The sequence below is a fragment of the Pleurodeles waltl genome, chromosome 9, assembly GCF_031143425.1.
Source record: "Pleurodeles waltl isolate 20211129_DDA chromosome 9, aPleWal1.hap1.20221129, whole genome shotgun sequence".
NCBI lineage: Eukaryota > Metazoa > Chordata > Amphibia > Caudata > Salamandridae > Pleurodeles > Pleurodeles waltl.
Genome location: NC_090448.1, coordinates 340,568,065 through 340,589,074, shown reverse-complemented (window position 1 = coordinate 340,589,074; position 21,010 = coordinate 340,568,065). Strand labels below are relative to the sequence as shown.

Sequence of the window (21,010 nt, the reverse complement as noted above, 5' to 3'; positions counted from 1 at the left end):
TAGGGAGATGGACCACCTCAACAGTTTTGGATTTTCACCTTTCATTTCCATCAGCCATCTGAGAGGTCTGTGGTCAGTCTGAACTAGGAAGTGAGTACCAAAGAGGTATGGTCTCAGCTTCTTCAGGGACCAAACCACAGCAAAGGCCTCCCTCTCAATGGCACTCCAACGCTGCTCCCTGGGGAGTAACCTCCTGCTAATGAAAGCAACAGGCTGGTCAAGGCCATCATCATTTGTTTGGGACAAAACTGCCCCTATCCCATGTTCAGAGGCATCTGTTTGCACAATGAACTGCTTGGAGTAATCTGGAGCTTTTAGAACTGGTGCTGTGCACATAGCTTGTTTCAGGGTGTCAAAGGCCTGTTGGCATTCTACAGTCCAGTTTACTTTCTTGGGCATTTTCTTGGAGGTGAGTTCTGTGAGGGCTGTCACAATGGATCCATATCCCTTCACAAACCTCCTGTAGTACCAGGTCAAGCCAAGGAATGCCCTGACTTGAGTCTGGGTTTTTGGAGCTGCCCAGTCCAGAATAGTCTGGATCTTAGGCTGGAGTGGCTGAACTTGGCCTCCACCTACAAGGTGTCCCAAGTAAACCACAGTTCCCTGCCCTATCTGGCATTTGGATGCCTTGATAGAGAGGCCTGCAGATTGCAGAGCCTTCAAAACCTTCTTCAGGTGGACCAGGTGATCCTGCCAGGTGGAGCTGAAGACAGCAATATCATCAAGATAAGCTGCACTAAAGGATTCCAGCCCAGCAAGGACTTGATTCACCAACCTTTGGAAGGTGGCAGGGGCATTCTTTAAACCAAAGGGCATAACAGTGAACTGATAATGCCCATCAGGTGTGGAGAATGCTGTCTTTTCTTTTGCTCCAGGGGCCATTTTGATTTGCCAGTACCCTGCTGTTAAGTCAAAGGTACTTAAGAATTTTGCAGCCCCTAATTTGTCTATTAGCTCATCAGCTCTAGGAATGGGATGAGCATCTGTCTTGGTGACAGAGTTGAGACCTCTGTAGTCCACACAAAACCTCATCTCTCTCTTTCCTTCTTTGGTGTGAGGTTTGGGGACTAAGACCACTGGGCTAGCCCAGGGGCTGTCAGAGTACTCAATTACTCCCAATTCCAGCATCTTGTGGACTTCCACCTTGATGCTTTCCTTAACTTGGTCAGACTGTCTAAATATTTTGTTTTTGACAGGCATGCTGTCTCCTGTGTCCACATCATGGGTACACAGGTGTGTCTGACCAGGGGTAAGGGAAAAGAGTTCAGCAAACTGCTGCAGGACCTTCCTGCAGTCAGACTGCTGTTGGCTAGAGAGGGTGTCTGAGTAGATCACTCCATCTACTGAGCCATCTTTAGGGTCTGATGAGAGGAGATCAGGGAGAGGTTCACTCTCAGCTTCCTGGTCCTCATCTGTTACCATCAACAGATTTACATCAGCCCTGTCATGGAAGAGCTTAAGGCGGTTCACATGGATCACCCTCTTGGGGCTCCTGCTTGTGCCCAGGTCTACCAGGTAGGTGACCTGACTCTTCCTTTCAAGTACTGGGTAAAGGCCACTCCATTTGTCCTGGGGTGCCCTGGGAGCCACAGGCTCCAGAACCCAGACTTTCTGCCCTGGTTGAAATTCAACCAGTGCAGCCTTTTGGTCATACCACAACTTCTGGAGTTGTTGGCTGGCCTCAAGGTTTTTACTTGCCTTTTCCATGTACTCTGCCATCCTTGAGCGAAGGCCAAGTACATAGTCCACTATGTCTTGTTTAGGCTCATGAAGAGGTCTCTCCCAGCCTTCTTTAACAAGAGCAAGTGGTCCCCTTACAGGGTGGCCAAACAGAAGTTCAAAGGGTGAGAATCCTACTCCCTTCTGAGGCACCTCTCTGTAAGCGAAAAGCAGACGTGGCAGGAGGACATCCCATCTCCTTTTGAGTTTTTCTGGGAGCCCCATGATCATGCCCTTTAATGTCTTGTTGAATCTCTCAACAAGGCCATTAGTTTGTGGATGATATGGTGTAGTGAATTTGTAAGTCACTCCACACTCATTCCACATGTGTTTTAGGTAAGCTGACATGAAGTTGGTACCTCTGTCAGAAACCACCTCCTTAGGGAAACCCACTCTGGTAAAGATACCAATGAGGGCCTTGGCTACTGCAGGGGCAGTAGTCGACCTAAGGGGAATAGCTTCAGGATACCTAGTAGCATGATCCACTACTACTAGGATGTACATATTTCCTGAGGCTGTGGGAGGTTCTAGTGGATCAACTATGTCCACACCCACTCTTTCAAAGGGGACCCCCACCACTGGAAGTGGAATGAGGGGGGCCTTTGGATGCCCACCTGTCTTACCACTGGATTGACAGGTGGGGCAGGAGAGGCAAAACTCCTTAACCTTCTGGGACATATTGGGCCAGTAGAAGTGGTTGACTAACCTCTCCCACGTCTTGGTTTGTCCCAAATGCCCAGCAAGGGGAATATCATGGGCTAAGGTCAGAATAAACTCTCTGAAACCCTGAGGCACTACCACTCTCCTAGTGGCACCAGGTTTGGGATCTCTTGCCTCAGTGTACAGGAGTCCATCTTCCCAATAGACCCTATGTGTTCCATTTTTCTTGCCTTTGGACTCTTCAGCAGCTTGCTGCCTAAGGCCTTCAAGAGAGGGACAGGTTTCTTGTCCCTTACACAACTCTTCCCTTGAGGGTCCCCCTGGGCCCAAGAGCTCAACCTGATAAGGTTCCAGCTCCATAGGCTCAGTTCCCTCAGAGGGCAGAACTTCTTCCTGAGAAGAGAGGTTCTCTTTTTGGTGTTGTGTTGCAGCTGGTTTCCCAGCTGACTTTCCTTGTCTCTTGGTAGGCTGGGCCATTTTTCCAGACTCCAGCTCTACTTTTTCACCCTGTGCCTTGCACTGTGCCCTAGTCTTGACACACACCAGTTCAGGGATACCCAGCATGGCTGCATGGGTTTTCAGTTCTACCTCAGCCCATGCTGAGGACTCCAGGTCATTTCCAAGCAAACAGTCTACTGGGATATTTGAGGAGACCACCACCTGTTTCAGGCCATTGACCCTTCCCCACTCTAAAGTTACCATTGCCATGGGATGTACTTTAGTCTGATTGTCAGCGTTGGTGACTGGATAAGTTTGTCCAGTCAGGTATTGGCCAGGGGAAACCAGTTTCTCTGTCACCATGGTGACACTGGCACCTGTATCCCTCAGGCCCTCTACACTTGTCCCATTAATTAAGAGCTGCTGCCTGTATTTTTTCATGTTAGGGGGCCAGGCAGCCAGTGTGGCTAAATCCACCCCACCCTCAGAGACTAATGTAGCTTCAGTGTGACACCTGATTTGCTCTGGGCACACTGTTGATCCCACTTGGAGACTGGCCATTCCAGTTTTAGCTGGATGGGAGTTAGAAGTGGTATCTTTCTTGGGACAGGCCTTGTCTCCAGTTTGGTGTCCAGACTGACTACAGTTTCGACACCAGGCCTTTTTGGGATCAAAGTTTTTACCCTTGTACCCAGGATTGTTTTGTGAAGAGGCTCTGGGCCCACCCTCCTGTGCAGGTTTTTGGGGGCCTGTAGAAGACTCTTTACTATTTTTATTTTTGGCTGTCTCACCACCTTTCCCCTGGGGAGGTTTTGTGACCCCTTTCTTTTGGTCACCCCCTGTGGAAGTTTTGGACACCCTAGTCTTGACCCAATGGTCCGCCTTCTTTCCCAATTCTTGGGGAGAAATTGGTCCTAGGTCCACCAGATGCTGATGCAGTTTGTCATTGAAACAATTACTTAACAGGTGTTCTTTCACAAATAAGTTGTACAGCCCATCATAATTACTTACACCACTGCCTTGAATCCAACCATCTAGTGTTTTTACTGAGTAGTCTACAAAGTCAACCCAGGTCTGGCTCGAGGATTTTTGAGCCCCCCTGAATCTAATCCTATACTCCTCAGTGGAGAATCCAAAGCCCTCAATCAGGGTACCCTTCATGAGGTCATAAGATTCTGCATCTTTTCCAGAGAGTGTGAGGAGTCTATCCCTACACTTTCCTGTGAACATTTCCCAAAGGAGAGCACCCCAGTGAGATTTGTTCACTTTTCTGGTTACACAAGCCCTCTCAAAAGCTGTGAACCATTTGGTGATGTCATCACCATCTTCATATTTAGTTACAATCCCTTTAGGGATTTTCAACATGTCAGGAGAATCTCTGACCCTATTTATGTTGCTGCCACCATTGATGGGTCCTAGGCCCATCTCTTGTCTTTCCCTTTCTATGGCTAGGATCTGTCTTTCCAAAGCCAATCTTTTGGCCATCCTGGCTAACTGGATGTCCTCTTCACTGGAGTTATCCTCAGTGATTTCAGAGTTGTTGGCCCCTCCTGTGAGGGAACCAGCATCTCTGACTATTATTTGTGGAGTCAGGGCTTGAGAGGCCCTGTTCTCCCTAAATAGGACTGGTAGGGGGGAATTTTCCTCCAAGTCACTATCTTCATCCTCTGTGTTGCCATCCTCAGAGGGGTTGGCCTTTTCAAACTCTGCCAACAGCTCCTGGAGCTGTAGTTTGGAAGGTCTGGGGCCCATTACTATTTTCTTTATTTTACAGAGTGACCTTAGCTCCCTCATCTTAAGATGGAGGTAAGGTGTGGTGTCGAGTTCCACCACATTCATCTCTGCACTAGACATTATGCTTCTAAAAGTTGGAATACTTTTTAAGAATCTAAAACTAGTTCTAGGTTCTAATTCAAACTTTTACCAAACTTTTAAACTCTAAAAGAAATGCTAACAGGGACTAACACAAGGCCCTAGCAGGACTTTAAAGAATTTAGAAAACTTTTCAAATTGCAAAAATCAATTTCTAATGACAATTTTGGAATTTGTCGTGTGATCAGGTATTGGCTGAGTAGTCCAGCAAATGCAAAGTCTTGTACCCCACCGCTGATCCACCAATGTAGGAAGTTGGCTCTGTATGTGCTATTTCAAAGTAAGGAATAGCATGCACAGAGTCCAAGGGTTCCCCTTAGAGGTAAAATAGTGGTAAAAATAGATAATACTAATGCTCTATTTTGTGGTAGTGTGGTCGAGCAGTAGGCTTATCCAAGGAGTAGTGTTAAGCATTTGTTGTACATACACATAGACAATAAATGAGGTACACACACTCAGAGACAAATCCAACCAATAGGTTTTGTTATAGAAAAATATATTTTCTTAGTTTATTTTAAGAACCACAGGTTCAAATTTAACGTGTAATATCTTGTTTGAAAGGTATTGCAGGTAAGTACATTAGGAACTTTGAATCATTTCAATTGCATGTATACTTTTCAAGTTATTCACAAATAGCTATTTAAAAAGTGGACACAGTGCAATTTTCACAGTTCCTGGGGGAGGTAAGTTTTTGTTAGTTTTACCAGGTAAGTACGACACTTACAGGGTTCAGTTCTTGGTCCAAGGTAGCCCACCGTTGGGGGTTCAGAGCAACCCCAAAGTTACCACACCAGCAGCTCAGGGCCAGTCGGGTGCAGAGTTCAAAGTGGTGCCCAAAACGCATAGGCTTCAATGGAGAGAAGGGGGTGCCCCGGGTCCAGTCTGCCAGCAGGTAAGTACCCGCGTCTTCGGAGGGCAGACCAGGGGGGTTTTGTAGGGCACCAGGGGGGACACAAGCCCACACAGAAATTTCACCCTCAGCGGCGCGGGGGCGGCCGGGTGCAGTGTTAGAACAAGCGTCGGGTTCGCAATGGAAGTCAATGAGAGATCAAGGGATCTCTTCAGCGCTGCAGGCAGGCAAGGGAGGGCTTCCTCGGGGAAACCTCCACTTGGGCAAGGGAGAGGGACTCCTGGGGGTCACTTCTGCAGTGAAAGTCCGGTCCTTCAGGTCCTGGGGGCTGCGGGTGCAGGGTCTTTTCCAGGCATCGGGACTTAGGTTTCAGAGAGTCGCGGTCAGGGGAAGCCTCGGGATTCCCTCTGCAGGCGGCGCTGTGGGGGCTCAGGGGGGACAGGTTTTGGTACTCACAGTCGTAGAGTAGTCCGGGGGTCCTCCCTGAGGTGTTGGTTCTCCACCAGCCGAGTCGGGGTCGCCGGGTGCAGTTTTGCAAGTCTCACGCTTCTTGCGGGGAGATTGCAGGGGTCTTTAAAGCTGCTCCTTTGGATAAAGTTGCAGTCTTTTTGGAGCAGGTCTGCTGTCCTCTGGAGTTTCTTGTCGTCGTCGAAGTAGGGCAGTCCTCAGAGGATTCAGAGGTCGCTGGTCCCTTTGGAAGGCGTCGCTGGAGCAGAGTTCTTTGGAAGGCAGGAGACAGGCCGGTGAGTTTCTGGAGCCAAGGCAGTTGTTGTCTTCTGGTCTTCCTCTGCAGGGGTTTTCAGCTAGGCAGTCCTTCTTCTTGTTGTTGCAGGAATCTAAAATCTTAGGTTCAGGGAAGCCCTTAAATACTAAATTTAAGGGCGTGTTTAGGTCTGGGGGGTTAGTAGCCAATGGCTACTAGCCCTGAGGGTGAGTACACCCTCTTTGTGCCTCCTCCCAAGGGGAGGGGGTCACATCCCTAATCCTATTGGGGGAATCCTCCATCTGCAAGATGGAGGATTTCTAAAAGTTAGAGTCACCTCAGCTCAGGACACCTTAGGGGCTGTCCTGACTGGCCAGTGACTCCTCCTTGTTATTCTCATTATTTTCTCCGGCCTTGCCGCCAAAAGTGGGGGCCGGGGCCGGAGGGGGCGGGCAACTCCACTAGCGGGAGTGTCCTGCGGTGCTGTGACAAAGGGGTGAGCCTTTGAGGCTCACCGCCAGGTGTTACAGCTCCTGCCTGGGGGAGGTGTTAGCATCTCCACCCAGTGCAGGCTTTGTTACTGGCCTCAGAGTGACAAAGGCACTCTCCCCATGAGGCCAGCAACATGTCTCTAGTGTGGCAGGCTGCTGGAACCAGTCAGCCTACACAGATAGTCGGTTAAGTTTCAGGGGGCACCTCTAAGGTGCCCTCTGTGGTGTATTTTACAATAAAATGTACACTGGCATCAGTGTGCATTTATTGTGCTGAGAAGTTTGATACCAAACTTCCCAGTTTTCAGTGTAGCCATTATGGTGCTGTGGAGTTCGTGTAAAACAGACTCCCAGACCATATACTCTTATGGCTACCCTGCACTTACAATGTCTAAGGTTTTGCTTAGACACTGTAGGGGCACAGTGCTCATGCACTGGTACCCTCACCTATGGTATAGTGCACCCTGCCTTAGGGCTGTAAGGCCTGCTAGAGGGGTGTCTTACCTATACTGCATAGGCAGTGAGAGGCTGGCATGGCACCCTGAGGGGAGTGCCATGTCGACTTACTCATTTTGTTCTCACTAGCACACACAAGCTGGTAAGCAGTGTGTCTGTGCTGGGTGAGGGGTCTCTAGGGTGGCATAATACATGCTGCAGCCCTTAGAGACCTTCCCTGGCATCAGAGCCCTTGGTACCAGAGGTACCAGTTACAAGGGACTTATCTGGGTGCCAGGGTGTGCCAATTGTGGAATCAAAAGTACAGGTTAGGGAAAGAACACTGGTGCTGGGGCCTGGTTAGCAGGCCTCAGCACACTTTCAATTCAAAACATAGCATCAGCAAAGGCAAAAAGTCAGGGGGTAACCATGCCAAGGAGGCATTTCCTTACATATATATATATATATATATGTATATATGTATATATATATATATATATATATATATATATGATGTGTTGAGGGTAATTAATTAAGAACTGGTTCATGCTTCCTTTTACATGGAGAGGATAGTTGAACAAATATCTGTGATGGTTCTGAATTAGTATTTCAGTTAATTGCTCAATTACTTATGAGTATTCTTCTTTACGCTGAATCCTGGTCTTCCTTGTCACAGTCTTTACATGTGGGATTCATCCTATCTCACAGACAGTTTGCCTATCCAATCCAAATAAAAAATAAAGTACTTTTCACCTTATTCCTTAACATAAACTCCTCCCCTTCACTGAAGTCATTGAAGTGTAATCCCCCCAACCTCTACTTCTTGTTTTTTTTCTCTCACAACTATTATTTCTAGCCTTCAGCTGGTAGGTTATATATATATATATATATATATATATATATACACACACACACATATATATATAAAAATAATACTTAGTATTATAATATATATATTTATATATACATATAATATACTTAAATGTATTTTTGAGAGCTCCTGCTTTAGAAGGCTCCTGCAGCAGAACAGGAGCTAGCGCAGGAGAGATTATTGGATTCTTCTGTGGGATCTGACATAAAGGTCCTGACTTGGACCAATATTGCTAATGTCTTACCTTTTACTTCAGAGCGTTCTTTCTTTGGATATACCCCTCTCCCTGCATTGAGGGTTGATTTCCTGGGAAGTCCATTTATGTGTTACCATGTAGACTGCTACCTGCTCCTATGGTCGTGCCATTCTCGCATTAATTATGGCGTTGCAGTACTTTTTTTTGCCAAGAAACAGGACCGAAGCAGGAAGTCCTCAGCCTATTTCCTGGTAGCAATATTTTTTTTGCCTACGGAGTCTTGCAGGAACACACAGAAGGGACACTACTGCGATAAGAAGGATCTCCTCAGAAAAGATCTTGGTCAATGAAGAGGAAAGAGCCACTGAACACTGCTCGTCCTGCCAGTCCTTCCTACAGTGACTGAGTGATGAGGTTGTGGCAGCTGCGCTGCAAAGAAGAGAAGCTCCGATTGGAAAACAGATTAAATTGCAGGAGGATGAGTCTGAGCCTGGTGACCCCAAAGAGGAGGATATAAGGGAATTCTGGATCCAACTAGCAGATTATCCTTCTTAGATTCTGTACTACAGCAGGATGAGGAGGACTTATCTTTAGCACTATCAAAGGGGCGAGACAACGTATCTTTCATTATATACATCACACGGAAGGGCTGGGATGAGGAAGGTGATTCAATTGTTTGTGGCTCTCTTTTATAGTAAAATGAATGCTTTTATCACAAAGACGTTATCTACTTACCTTACATGCCAGTTCTCTATGTGGAATTTGCGTCTTTTTCTTTTTGGAGCAAGCACTATAATTGAGGCCTCTTGGAGGCTGTGTGGCCTGGCTACCTCAGTCTCCAGAAAAACTTGAAGAATAGGTGGTCAAGTTCAGGAGGCTGCAAATCCGTTGCAAAATGGTAGAGAGAAGGAGAGTACTACTAAATCTCAGTTTCTCTACTTTGTCGCAATAGAATCTTGAGGAGTTCGTAAACGGCACTACATAGGAACCTGGCATTTTCCATGATTGACATGGATTCGTTTTTTTCTGAAGATTGATATCACCCTTTTGGTGCTGGATTATCTGACTGTTGTAGGGTTACATACTGTGCTTGCCCTGGTGAAGTTGTTGCTAAACTTGCCATGTCTACAAAACACGTGTTGGCTATGTAATCTATCAGGACTGTTGGAAGATTGTGAAGACCGCAAATTAAAGAACTCTTGATTATATGGACTGTCTACATTGATTATTACAATTTTGATTGCTTAGGGGATATTATATACTTCGGTCTTCACATTCAGCAGTGTGAAGCTGTGATGCCACTGAAGCACTGCTCTCACCAAGCAAAGAACCTTTAGGTTCGAATGCCTCACCCTTAGCTTCACAGCATTTAATGCCCCCAGAAAGAAACCAAACAGTAGCTGCTGTCCATAAGTACAATATACAGGGTAGATGCTTTGTTACTCGCTTTGGCAGGTGAGTGATTCAGGCCTTTCTTCCGCTGGGCTTTTCAGTAGATGCTGGAGTATGCCGGTGGTAAGGGGAATGAGTGCTTGCAAAATATGCTCCTATGAGCAAAATGAGTGCATAAAGTAACAGATAAGCACTAAGTAGGAGTTATTCAAATGAAAAAAGACTATTTATTTTGTAAGATTGTTTTTTAAATGAAACGTTTATGTTGGCTCTGAGTTGTCTATGACCAAGTACTTTATAGGCTTATTCTAGGTTTCCTCCCTATACATGCCCTATATCAGGTCTCTATCAAATAGTTTTATGCACCCCATAAATAATTTATACAACCTGTATTCGCCTTATTTATTTTACAATATTGATTTATTTTGCAAGTGTCTTTTTAACATTATTTCTTATTTTACCAAATAAATGCGTTTTTAGACTAGGGAATATCATTAACATTGGCGCTCTAGAGTTAAACATGTTATGCCAAGTTCTCAGTTAGATTTCATTTTGGAGCGTAAAATTGTGGTTTATAGCCACTAGCAGTCCATCATGATACCGCGTTCGGTAGTCATGCACATATTTAGACCAATATTGATACCTCTGTTTTAATGTCTGACAAAAAAACACTCGCTCAGACTTCATGAAGTCATACTGTTAGCCAAACATAGAGTGGCACTGGGTCCAGTCAGAGGAAATACTACTGATTGCACAATGTTTTACGTTTTTCCTTTGGTGATTTATTGGTGGAAAGGCGATCCCAAATGAAAAAATAAACACAAACAGTACCAACTACAGTTCAGATGCTGAACCATGAATAATAAATAATGTCACATTTAACCATCGATGAATCACAGGAGGTCAGTGACACGTTTGATGGATTATTTGTGGCATATGTTAAGATTTTCTTGTTGTAATACTTTGTTTGTAGACTCCTGTGCTCGTCACCTTATTAGGAGATGCATTGAATCATAAGAGCCGTGTATTCATTAGACCTGGAAGCTGCTTTCACTTTCCTGGTGATCATTTTTAGTCTCTGAGGGAAGGCTAGGTTAAAAAGGTCAAGAACTACATTCAGTTACTTGATATTAGATCAGTGCCTGACTCTACTAGGCTGGTGCCTGAATGAGAACTAAGATGTCTACATAAGTCAAGTCTTGAGTTTTTGTTGACTTGAGCAAAGCAAGTACATACTTAATACCGACATGACCCGATTTAGGGCCTAATTTAGAGTTTGGCGGTCGGGTTACTATGTCAGGAACGTGACAGATATCCCATCTGCTTAAATACAAGTGCATTAGGATATAATGCACTTGTAATTAGGTGGACGGGATATCCGCCATGTTTGTGACAGAGTAACCTGTCAGTCAAACTCTTGCAAATTTGCAAGTGGAGTTCAAATTGGAATGCAATTGTCTTTTCAATGTATGCCATGCCATTTTCAAAGTTTGTCTCATTCAGTTCAACTCATGTGAACTGTCTTCCATTGTGGGTCACATTGTTTTCAAAATGGACCATGTTCATTTTAACGTGTGATATTCATTATTTGAAGTGTAGTGTGTACACACCTCAAGCAATGCAAAGTAGGTAACATTCATTGGATATTATATTCATTTGGGTGAATGTCATGCATTTTCATATCTTTTGAATGTATTTTCTGTCTTTATTCATTGTATTATATGCCTACATACGCAGATATTTGTGTCATTGTGAGAGAGCTGTCTGCACAGAAAAGATAGGAGAGGCATTTTGTGAATAGTATTTTGTAGTGAGTAGTATTACTGTGGTACTACTTTGTGTACTGCAAAATACAGTTTGTGATAGACCCCTAAGTGCTTTCCATAAATTGCACTAAGAGCCCAGATGAAGTAGACCCAGTACAGATCATGTTTATGAAGTGCTACAAGGCATGGCTTAGTAGGATGATGTGGCTATAGCTATAACAGGATTGCCACCACAAAGCTCATCCAGTTTTTACCTTCATTTAAATGTTTTACCTTTACAACAGAAACTTTCCGCCTGACTGTGACTCACATTTACTTGCAAAGACAATGGAAATGGGAAGTCTGTATCGAGAGAGAGCACTGCCAGGTAAGAAGAGACATAACCTAATGATACACCCTTGATTTCACAGCAGATGGCATATGTCCTGTCTCTGACAATGAAGGGGCGACTCCTTATTCAAATCAGGAAAAGGCTAATACTCTACAGGACAAGACAGAATGTTGAAAAGGAAAAGCATTTTGTGATACTGTTGGAAAGAGACATTCCTGACACTGTAATGATACGTATATGATATAGTAGGGAAAGAAAAATATTTTCCTATAGTAAGAGCATGCTTTCAGGATGGAGCCATGTGTATGCTTGTAGATGAGCAGGGTGTACTATGTTATTTATTACCATTGTTGAGTGTGGGGTAGGGACATGGCTCACAAGAAATGAATGAAGTCTTGAGTAGAACATGATGACCATCCCCTTCCACAACAACAGTAATAAATAGCATATGACAATCTGGCCATATCTGGCTTATTCCATCAGTTTTCTTCACATGTTCTTCTTTTAAATCAAGGTACTTAACCAAAACCAGGAAGTTCAATGTGATAAATCATACTGAAGAGGCCCCCGACTATTGAGAGTGCTGTTTCTGTGTAAAGTAATTGTAAAGTTTTTCTCATGTCACCTTCACTGTACTCCGATACAAACAGGGAATTTGACCTTTGCACTGTTGAAATACTTGTGTATGTGGTCATTTATTAGTACAGTTGCCATACTTATTCATTCATTGCCATTGCATAAATAGTATATATGCAGATATGCAGGGTATAATATGCTACCTATTTATAAGCATTGTTGAGTGTGCGCAGAGGAAATGACTCAAGAGCAGGGGTGTAGGTATTGATAGTGCAGAGAGTGAAATTGCACCATGACCAGAGATCTGAGGGTCCCACTACTCCCAAATCACAGCTGTTTTTTTTCTTCTTGCAAATCAGTCAAAGAGGGGCCCATTTTTTGCTTGCATTAGTACCCAAAGCATTGTTCCTATGCCACTGCTCCGAACGGCAAAGACTGACATGGGCCAACGTGTCCATCCCCTCGCTTATCAATTGTAATAAAAAGCATATAACACCCTGCAAATCTGCATACATAGTTTAAGCCATAACATATTTTTTTCATGTATATTTGTTTTAAAAAGTGTATTTTCCCAAAGCCAGGCTGAAAGGAGTTACTTTTGTATAGTGTCTATAATTGTATTTATATAGCACTTGCTAGCCCTGACAAGGCATCAAAGCGCTTTTCTGTGTGAGAGCATGCTACTCCGGAACCGAAAAAGGATTAGTGATGTTTTAATATAGGGAATTATGAGTCTGTTAATTGAATTGAATAGGATAATGGAGGGAGAGGGAAGAGTCTAGAAAGTGTTATTTGGGAGATCATAGTAGTAAGAGGGTTGGGATGAGTAAAAGGAGAGATGGAGGAGGGAAGAGTCCATAGAAAGAGTTTAAGGAGATCATAGTAGAAAAATGAGGTTTGGGATGAGTAAAAGAGGGAAACATGAGGGAAGAATTTAGAAAGGGTTATTTGGGAGATCTTAGTAGTAAAATGAGGTTTGAGGTGAGCTAAGGAGGGAAATACAAGACTTCAGGATGTGTAGTGTACAAAACCTTCTCCTGTATTTGATTTAATAAACTATAATGTTGTTCATGTATAAAAGGAACCAAGGCCACCCAAAGAGTGCACAATAACAACTGACTTGCCTCTTTAGTTCACTATTGGCATTGTTGTCAGTGTGGGGGAAGAATGAATGTTTCTAAATTCATGTTTAAAAAACTACCACTTAAAATAATACTTTTCAATGCATTTATATAAACTGATGTACTAAGGTGAAAAGGTTCTGCATGTTAAATAAATACACATTTTGAGTTTTGAAGAGACTTTATCATATTTTTAGACTATTGGTGCAAGACCCCTTTAAGAATGTTTCTAAAGTTAAACAGTGCAGGACTCCCTCGTTCTTCTCCTTCTTTAACACCAATTAACCTTTAAGTAAATGCTTGACTGTTTATTTAACAATCTTTTTTTAGTGCTGAGTGGAGTAAACCGCAAACAAATGCTGCTGTTAAAAGTAAAGGTCAAGAGGGCTGCATGTGGCCCGGCCGTACTTTGAGTATCAATGAGGTAGAAGAAATATTGCGGGAAGTATAGGATGAGACATAGAGTATTACATTGGAGCGAGTCAAATATTTGTTTTGTTTTTTATTTCTTTTGCAGTAGTAGTAATACATATATACATAACTACACAGAAATGGTATAAATGTTTAAGGAAGATATATCAAGATATATCACTGTCATGTAAAAGGAGTCTCCCTGAGCTCTGCTCAGTTTTTTTTCTTACTTCAGCTTCTAAAGCATCAAGATCGTCAGATATTCAAAAAAGGGCTCTTTAGAGCCTGCAAATCTTGTGGGAAGAAGGCATTACATGTGGATGAGCCACATCAAGACTACCTATACTGCCTTTATCCTGACCACAAAGCAACAGATTATAAGGTATGCAGAACCTTTTCTACAAAAACTCTAAAGGACAGGGAAGCAAGACTTCTTTGTGGTTACAAAAGACCCAACCACAAAAAGACACTGTCTCAGAAGAAAAGAGCGACACCTCAGCTCACTCTCACAAGAGAGCAAGGTCCCACGACCAAGGTACTTCTGAGGCAGCCAGAAAGGCACTAAGATTTTTCATCATGAGTCTGACAGACAGTGGAAAAAAGGAGAAAGCTTCAAAAGACTTCACAAAACCTGTCTCATCTGAGCTGGCGACTCATTCTGTGAAGTCTACAAAACATGCTTCTTCTGACCCAAAGCCTCAAAAAATCCACACACCATGATGAGAATTTCCCCATCGACAATGCTGTAGTCAACGACGACGATGGTAACTACTTTGTCTTCAACGAAACCCTCAACTATATCGACGACAACCGTTGTCAACACTTCTATTCCGTCAACAAAGACTCCATATCAATGAGGCCGTCATAGACAAGACCATCGTTGACAACATAATCGTCGACAAGACCATCGTCAACACCACTGTCGACGGATCCATCATCGAAGAGAACATCAACGTCAATGCCACCACCATTGACGATGACCACATCATTGGCATCTATTCCCTTGTCAACTACGTCATCGATGACATGTCAACCTTCATTAAAGTCCGCAAAACATTTCTCAGATTTTAGGACACCTCACCCAGCAAGATGTCACTACTTCCTCCAAGTGCCTTGCTTAATCTGGTAGACTCTGAGAATGAAGGACCTTTTGACCCCACTCACAGCACCTCTGAGCTGCAAGAAAAATGTCAGGAGGATGACGATGAAGGAGATGACTCCTATTATAGAGAATATTATACTCCACAAGTCACTCATTGATATCCAAGTTACCATGCCTACACAGAGCATCCACAATAGGAGGTACAAGTACCACTTTCACTTCTTCCCGATCTACAGGCTAAGCTGCAGGATTACCCTAGATGTTTTCTGGAACATCAGAGAAACCACCACCTCCCTCTTCTTCGCCAGTAGTCCCTGAGACACCTAGGCCTATTCCTCCATCAGTAACACAAAGGATGACTCTGCTTCTTCAACTGCAGCGCCACCAAGGGATGACCCTTCATCATCTGACAATGACAGAGAAGAGGGTGAGATACAGGGCACCTGTCCACCTGAAGACAAATGGGATGATTATCTCATTCCCACGCCGTCTCCTCCAGCGCTGCAACACTCAGATTCCCCTCCTAGGACATCGGGGGTGTCCACAATGAAATGGAAAGAGCTACAGCAAGATTTGACTTACCTATTACGGTGAAACATTCAGATTGCTTTGTTTATGATTTCAAGGAACAAACACGAAAGTCTGTTCGAGCCATTCCTATAATAGATCGCATGAGGGAAGAAGGCCTCAAACTGATGCGAACTCCAGCAACTGTGGCGGCAGTGGTTTCATGCATTGATAAAAAGTATAAAGCCCCTGAGAATTCTCCCCCCTGCCTTACAGGACATCCTAAGGCGGATTTGGTGGTCTCACAAGCAGTGCAAAGGCACTCCAAAAATCCTACTACCTTAATCCACCTGACAAAGAAGGGAGGCACTTAGACAGCATTGGAACATGCTTTTCCAGTATGTCTGCCATCATAATTCGTTCATCAAACTCCTTAGCCATCGTGAGCCACTATGATAGACAAATGTGGTCAGATATCAGTGCCCTTCTAGATCTAGTGCCTGAAGACCAAGAAGTCAGAAGTACACAAGATACTACAAGAAGGTGAACGTAAATCCTCGGAGATAGTAGACTGTGCGATGGATAGCGCCTCCAAGGGGTTTCGGCAATTGGTAGGAGTCGCTGTTGTGCAGATCAAGCAGGCCGGATCAAATCAAAATCTTTTAGGCCAGAGGTGCAATCAAAAATCCTCGACATGGCATACAATGGTGAGACACTATTTGGAAAACATATTGATGATGCCTTACTCGCCATTAAAACGGACACTGCTAAATCTTTAGATACACTGAAGTTCCGTAGGTTTCCCTTTTCGGGGAGCACATAGTAGAGGTATTTCTACCTACAGGGGAGGTTACCAGCGCTACCATCAGCCCTTTCAAACACAGTATAGACCTCCTTATCAGCAGCAACCGTACCGCCCACCACCATCAGCGTCCTACACCAAGCAGGCAGGGCGGCGAATACAATCCATACAATCCAGAGATGCGACCCGTAAACAATTATTTCAACCCGATGCCAGCTACCAACACCTCTCCACATCCAGTGGGTGCAAATATTTCAAACCATCTCCACCAATGGCAGGAAATAACTATGGACAAATGGATACTAGATCTCATCGCCTATGGTCATTCATTCAGAGGCTGCCAAACATGCCACAAAAAGGTGCGCCCCCTCGCCCAATCTTCACTTATTGCAGAAAGAAGCTCTCACAGACTTCAGAAAACTCAACAAATTTCTCAAAAACAATCATTCCTCATGGTCAATGTTACGGACATCCAGCGTCTCCTAAACCATGGAGATTATATGACCACTCTTGACTTGCAGGATGCATATTCCCACATTCCCATGCATCCACAGCATCACAAATACCTTCGATTCCCAGTAGCTGGCACCCATTACCACTTCAGAGTCCTCCAATTCAGCCTCAAATCAGCAGCCCACTTTTTTCCAAAATTCCTGGCCCCTGTTGCAGCAGCCCTCAAAACACAAGGTCACAAAGTTGTCTCCTAACTGGACGATTGGCTGCTAAAGGCACAAACACCTATGCAAGCAACCAATGAGACAAGGGATTGTATGAATTTGTTCTACAGGTAGGGACTTACTTTAAGCCTTCAAAAATCAATTTCTGTATCCCTACAAAAGATAACGTTTCTAGGCTCCATCCTAGATACCAAACTGGACAAAGCTTTTCATACCCTGGAAAGACAGCAGAAATTAACTTTGTTAGCCTGCACAATATCCAGAAAAAAAGTTGATTTCCGTGCGCCGGTACAAGTCATTACTAGGGTTGATGTCTTCTGTTATAAACCTTATTTCCCTTATTCCGCCTGAAAATGAGACCTTTGCAGGAGGAACTCCAAGAGCAATAGATTCAGTCACAAAGGCCTTTCAAGGACTTCATTCAAGCTTTGGAATAGTGGTCTAACATCCCTCATATCTCCAAGGGACTAACGTTCTTATCAGTAATACCAGACTTCACCATCACAACAGATGCCTCTCTGGAAGGTTGGGGTGGTCATCTCCAAGACCTGCAAATCCAAGGCAAATGGTCCATCGCTCAACGGTCCATGCATATAAACCGCCTAAAACTGAAGGCCATCTTTCTCACTCTTCAGGCCTTCTTACCTTGAGTGCTGATACGCACGGACAACACCATGAGCACGCACCTTATAAAGAAAAAAGGAGGTACAAGTTCACTGGCTCTCTCCCAAGAAGCACAGGACTTATGGCACTGGCTGACAGCGCACAACATCACTCTGAAGGCCGAACATGTGGCAGTGGCAAAGAATACTTTGGGGGACACGAAGCAGATCACTGGAGGGTTGCCACAAATGGGAGCTAAATCAACAAGAACTGAATAAAAGTTTTCACCATGGGGGCAAACCAGAACTAGTCCTCTTCGCCACAAACGAGAACAACAAATGCCGATTCTATGCCAGTCGGACCCGTCTCCAAGGATCATAGGGCAATGCCCTTTTAATAAGATGGTCTGAGATATTTGCATATGCTTTCCACCCCCCCATCACCAGGATACCGAGAGTGCTCAGAAAGCAGAAGGCAGAGAAGTGCTACCTGATCCTGATAGCCCCCAAGAGGCCTAGGCAACACTGGTTCACAGAACTCCTCCTGCTGTCGAAGACCAACTGGGTTCTTCTTCTCACCAAACAAACTCTGCTGATGAGGAACCAGACCCAAGCTCTTCACCTGGCTCTTCGATTATATGCATAGTTCCTGAATTCCATTAAGTAAATAGTCCCCAAGAATGCAAAGATATCCTCCCAAGAGCAGACTCAACCAACAAATCCTACAAATTGAAATGGAAAAGATTCTGCTTATGATGTCAGAAAACTAACTTGCACCCACTGAAGGTATCACCGGAGCAGATGTTGCCCTATCTCCTTTCCGTGGCTCGCTAAGGTTTAGTGCATGCATCTGTGATAGTACACCTCACAGCAATATCCAACTATAGATGCTCTTCACAGGATCCTTTGTTCTGCTCCACAAGGATAGTCAAGCAATTCATGAAGGACCTTTTCCAAGTTTTCCTTCCAGTCTGACCCCCTCCTCCAGAATGGCATTTGAACGTCATCCTTGCTCAGTTAATAAAACCACCATTTGAACCAATTCACAAGGCAGAATTAAAATTCCTCACCTGGAAAGTGACCACACTGTTGGTGTTAACGTCCGTGAAAAGGGGTTATATTGAGAACTAACCCAAAATGTATTCCAAAAGTACATACACAGTTTCATCCTAATGAATCTGCCATTCTACAGACTTTCTTCCCAAATTCAGCCACTCCAGCAGAGCAATCTGTGCATACTATGGATATAAGGAGATGTCTTAAGTTTTACTTACATCGTAACCAAACACCTTCGGAAAACTATTTGTAGCATGTGCACGCTGTCAGCAAGGTGCAGCTATTACTAAAGTAACCATTGCAAGATGGATTTCTGCAACAATACAATTTTGCCACTCCAGAGTGGGTAAACCTCTTTCTTCCAAGGCAAAGGCTCTCTCAACAAGAGCTTTCTCCACATCGGCTACCTTATTTGCATGTGTTCCGTTGGAAAAGATTTGTTGTGCTGCAACGTGGAAAAGCATACAAACTTTCATTCAGCACTATTACCTTGATTCAGCACACCCCAGTGATGCAGCAGTCGGGCAGGCTGTATTGCGACATCTGTTTTAATAAGGCGAGCCTCTATTATCTTCAGTGTCACTTTACTCAATGTCTAATATTTCATGATGCATTATATGTCTATGTTAATACATCACCAAATGTATATTGTTGTTATTATTATTATTATTCCAGTATTGGAACTTCCATAGATTCACATGCTTGAATCCTTCCCCGTCATCGAGAAGTGAGTCCCCGGTATCTTAAAAAAGTGAAGTCTTAATAGACATATACATTGTAGGCTTTAAAGCTTTAGTTTAGTATCATATCACAGTCATTAGTTTTTTTTAAAGGACCAAACTTTATGATCAGGCCATACCACCCTTTAGAACTCTCCTGAGAGGAGCTGCTTTCCCTCAGATTTTCCACCACACATTGTGCTAAGGAGCCTCCTCTGAGCTCTGCTCAGTTTTCTCCCAGTCCCAGCTGCTTCAAAGCATTTTATCCCAATTTCTCTCATCTTCTTCATGGAAAGCCATGCTCTACAACTTGGTGCTTCAACCTGACACCCATTATGTCAGAGACACCAAAAAAGGGGCTTTTTTGATCTTGTTGCACTTCCAGGAAGAGAGGCTGCATAATGATGATCCTCGCTAAGACTGTATATACTGTTTTTACCCTGAGCACAAAACAAGATACTGTAAGGTTATTTCTATGAAGACTTTTAAAGATTGTCTGGGACGATTTCTCCTTCTGCTACAGAGGTTCAAATCCAGAGACCACCCTTTCTCTAATGAAAAAAGTGACGCCTCCTCCACTTCCTCCTCTAAAATACCAGTAAAACAAGCTAGGGAGGTTCCTGTTACTTCTACCTCTCAAGAACCTCCAAAAAAGGCAGCCAGAAAATCTTCTGAAGGCTCTGCAAAACATCACAGCCCCTCCAAATTGCCTTGTAGACATGCCACATTGCCACAAAAGGACACAAAGAAGTCAGATTTCCCTTCAAAATCAAAACAGAAATCGACTTCAGAGTCCATAAGACCACCTCTTCAGGTGAAAAATATCTTTAAAAACCCAGCTTCTCCACCGTCGTCGAACACATCATCAACAGAATCTCCGTCGGCGAGAACATCGACGCCGACTCTGTCTACAGTATCTTTTGTTACTTCTGCTGTCACCACTATTACAGTGTAGAGGGCGGTGTCCTTCCCATCAACGACCTCATCGTCGATGACTCATCTGCTGCCATCGACCATAGCCATGCCATCGTCGTCAGAGTCACTGATGACACCCATCCCGTTGACTGTGCTCCCGTCTATGGTGCTCCCGTCTATGGTGCTCCCGTCTTTGGTGCTCCCATTTGCGGTTTTCCTTTGATGTTGATCCCGTCGACTGTACTCTCGTCAACATCTCCACATCAACGACAGCTCAAACGACAACAGACTCCACCAAGTCAATGCTTAAACACTGACGACAAGGCAAAGACCAACCGCGTTGCCTGTATTCTCGACGATTACATCATCGATGATCTAAACATGGCAAAAGTCCTTCAAACAGATAACACCATCCATAACATCACCAACCAAAGTCTCAACACTCCTGCCATCCCGCCTTCTGGATTATGATCATTCTGAGGAAGACAGCCTTTAAGGAGTCGCAAGGAGCACATCAGATCTTCACATCAAATGTCAAGCCTACTCAGATGAAGGCGAATATTATGATCAACAATATTCCTCACAAGACTATCAACAACCTCAACCGTACAAACAAGACATGGTATGCCTTTTGTCAGCTCCTATATCAGATCTGCAATCTATGCTAGCAGATTTTAGGACACATTTCCCTGCAGCACCTCCTCCGCCTCAGCAAGCTCTAGCCTCTTCTGATACTATTCCCCCTCACCTGCTTCCTCCTCAGCCACAGCATTTGCCTACAACTCTGCTTTTGCACCA

The 21,010-nt window shown here is 44.1% G+C and overlaps 1 protein-coding gene across 1 annotated transcript in view; it reads left to right on the top strand.

Moving 5' to 3' along the window:
* LOC138259279 (SPARC-related modular calcium-binding protein 1-like) overlaps positions 1-21,010 on the top strand; it is a 425,517-nt gene that overhangs the window by 368,875 nt on the left and 35,632 nt on the right. The window contains exon 9 of the mRNA XM_069206897.1: positions 11,678-11,760. Coding sequence (XP_069062998.1) covers positions 11,678-11,760 — 83 coding nt within the window. The remainder of the gene's footprint in view (positions 1-11,677; positions 11,761-21,010) is intronic.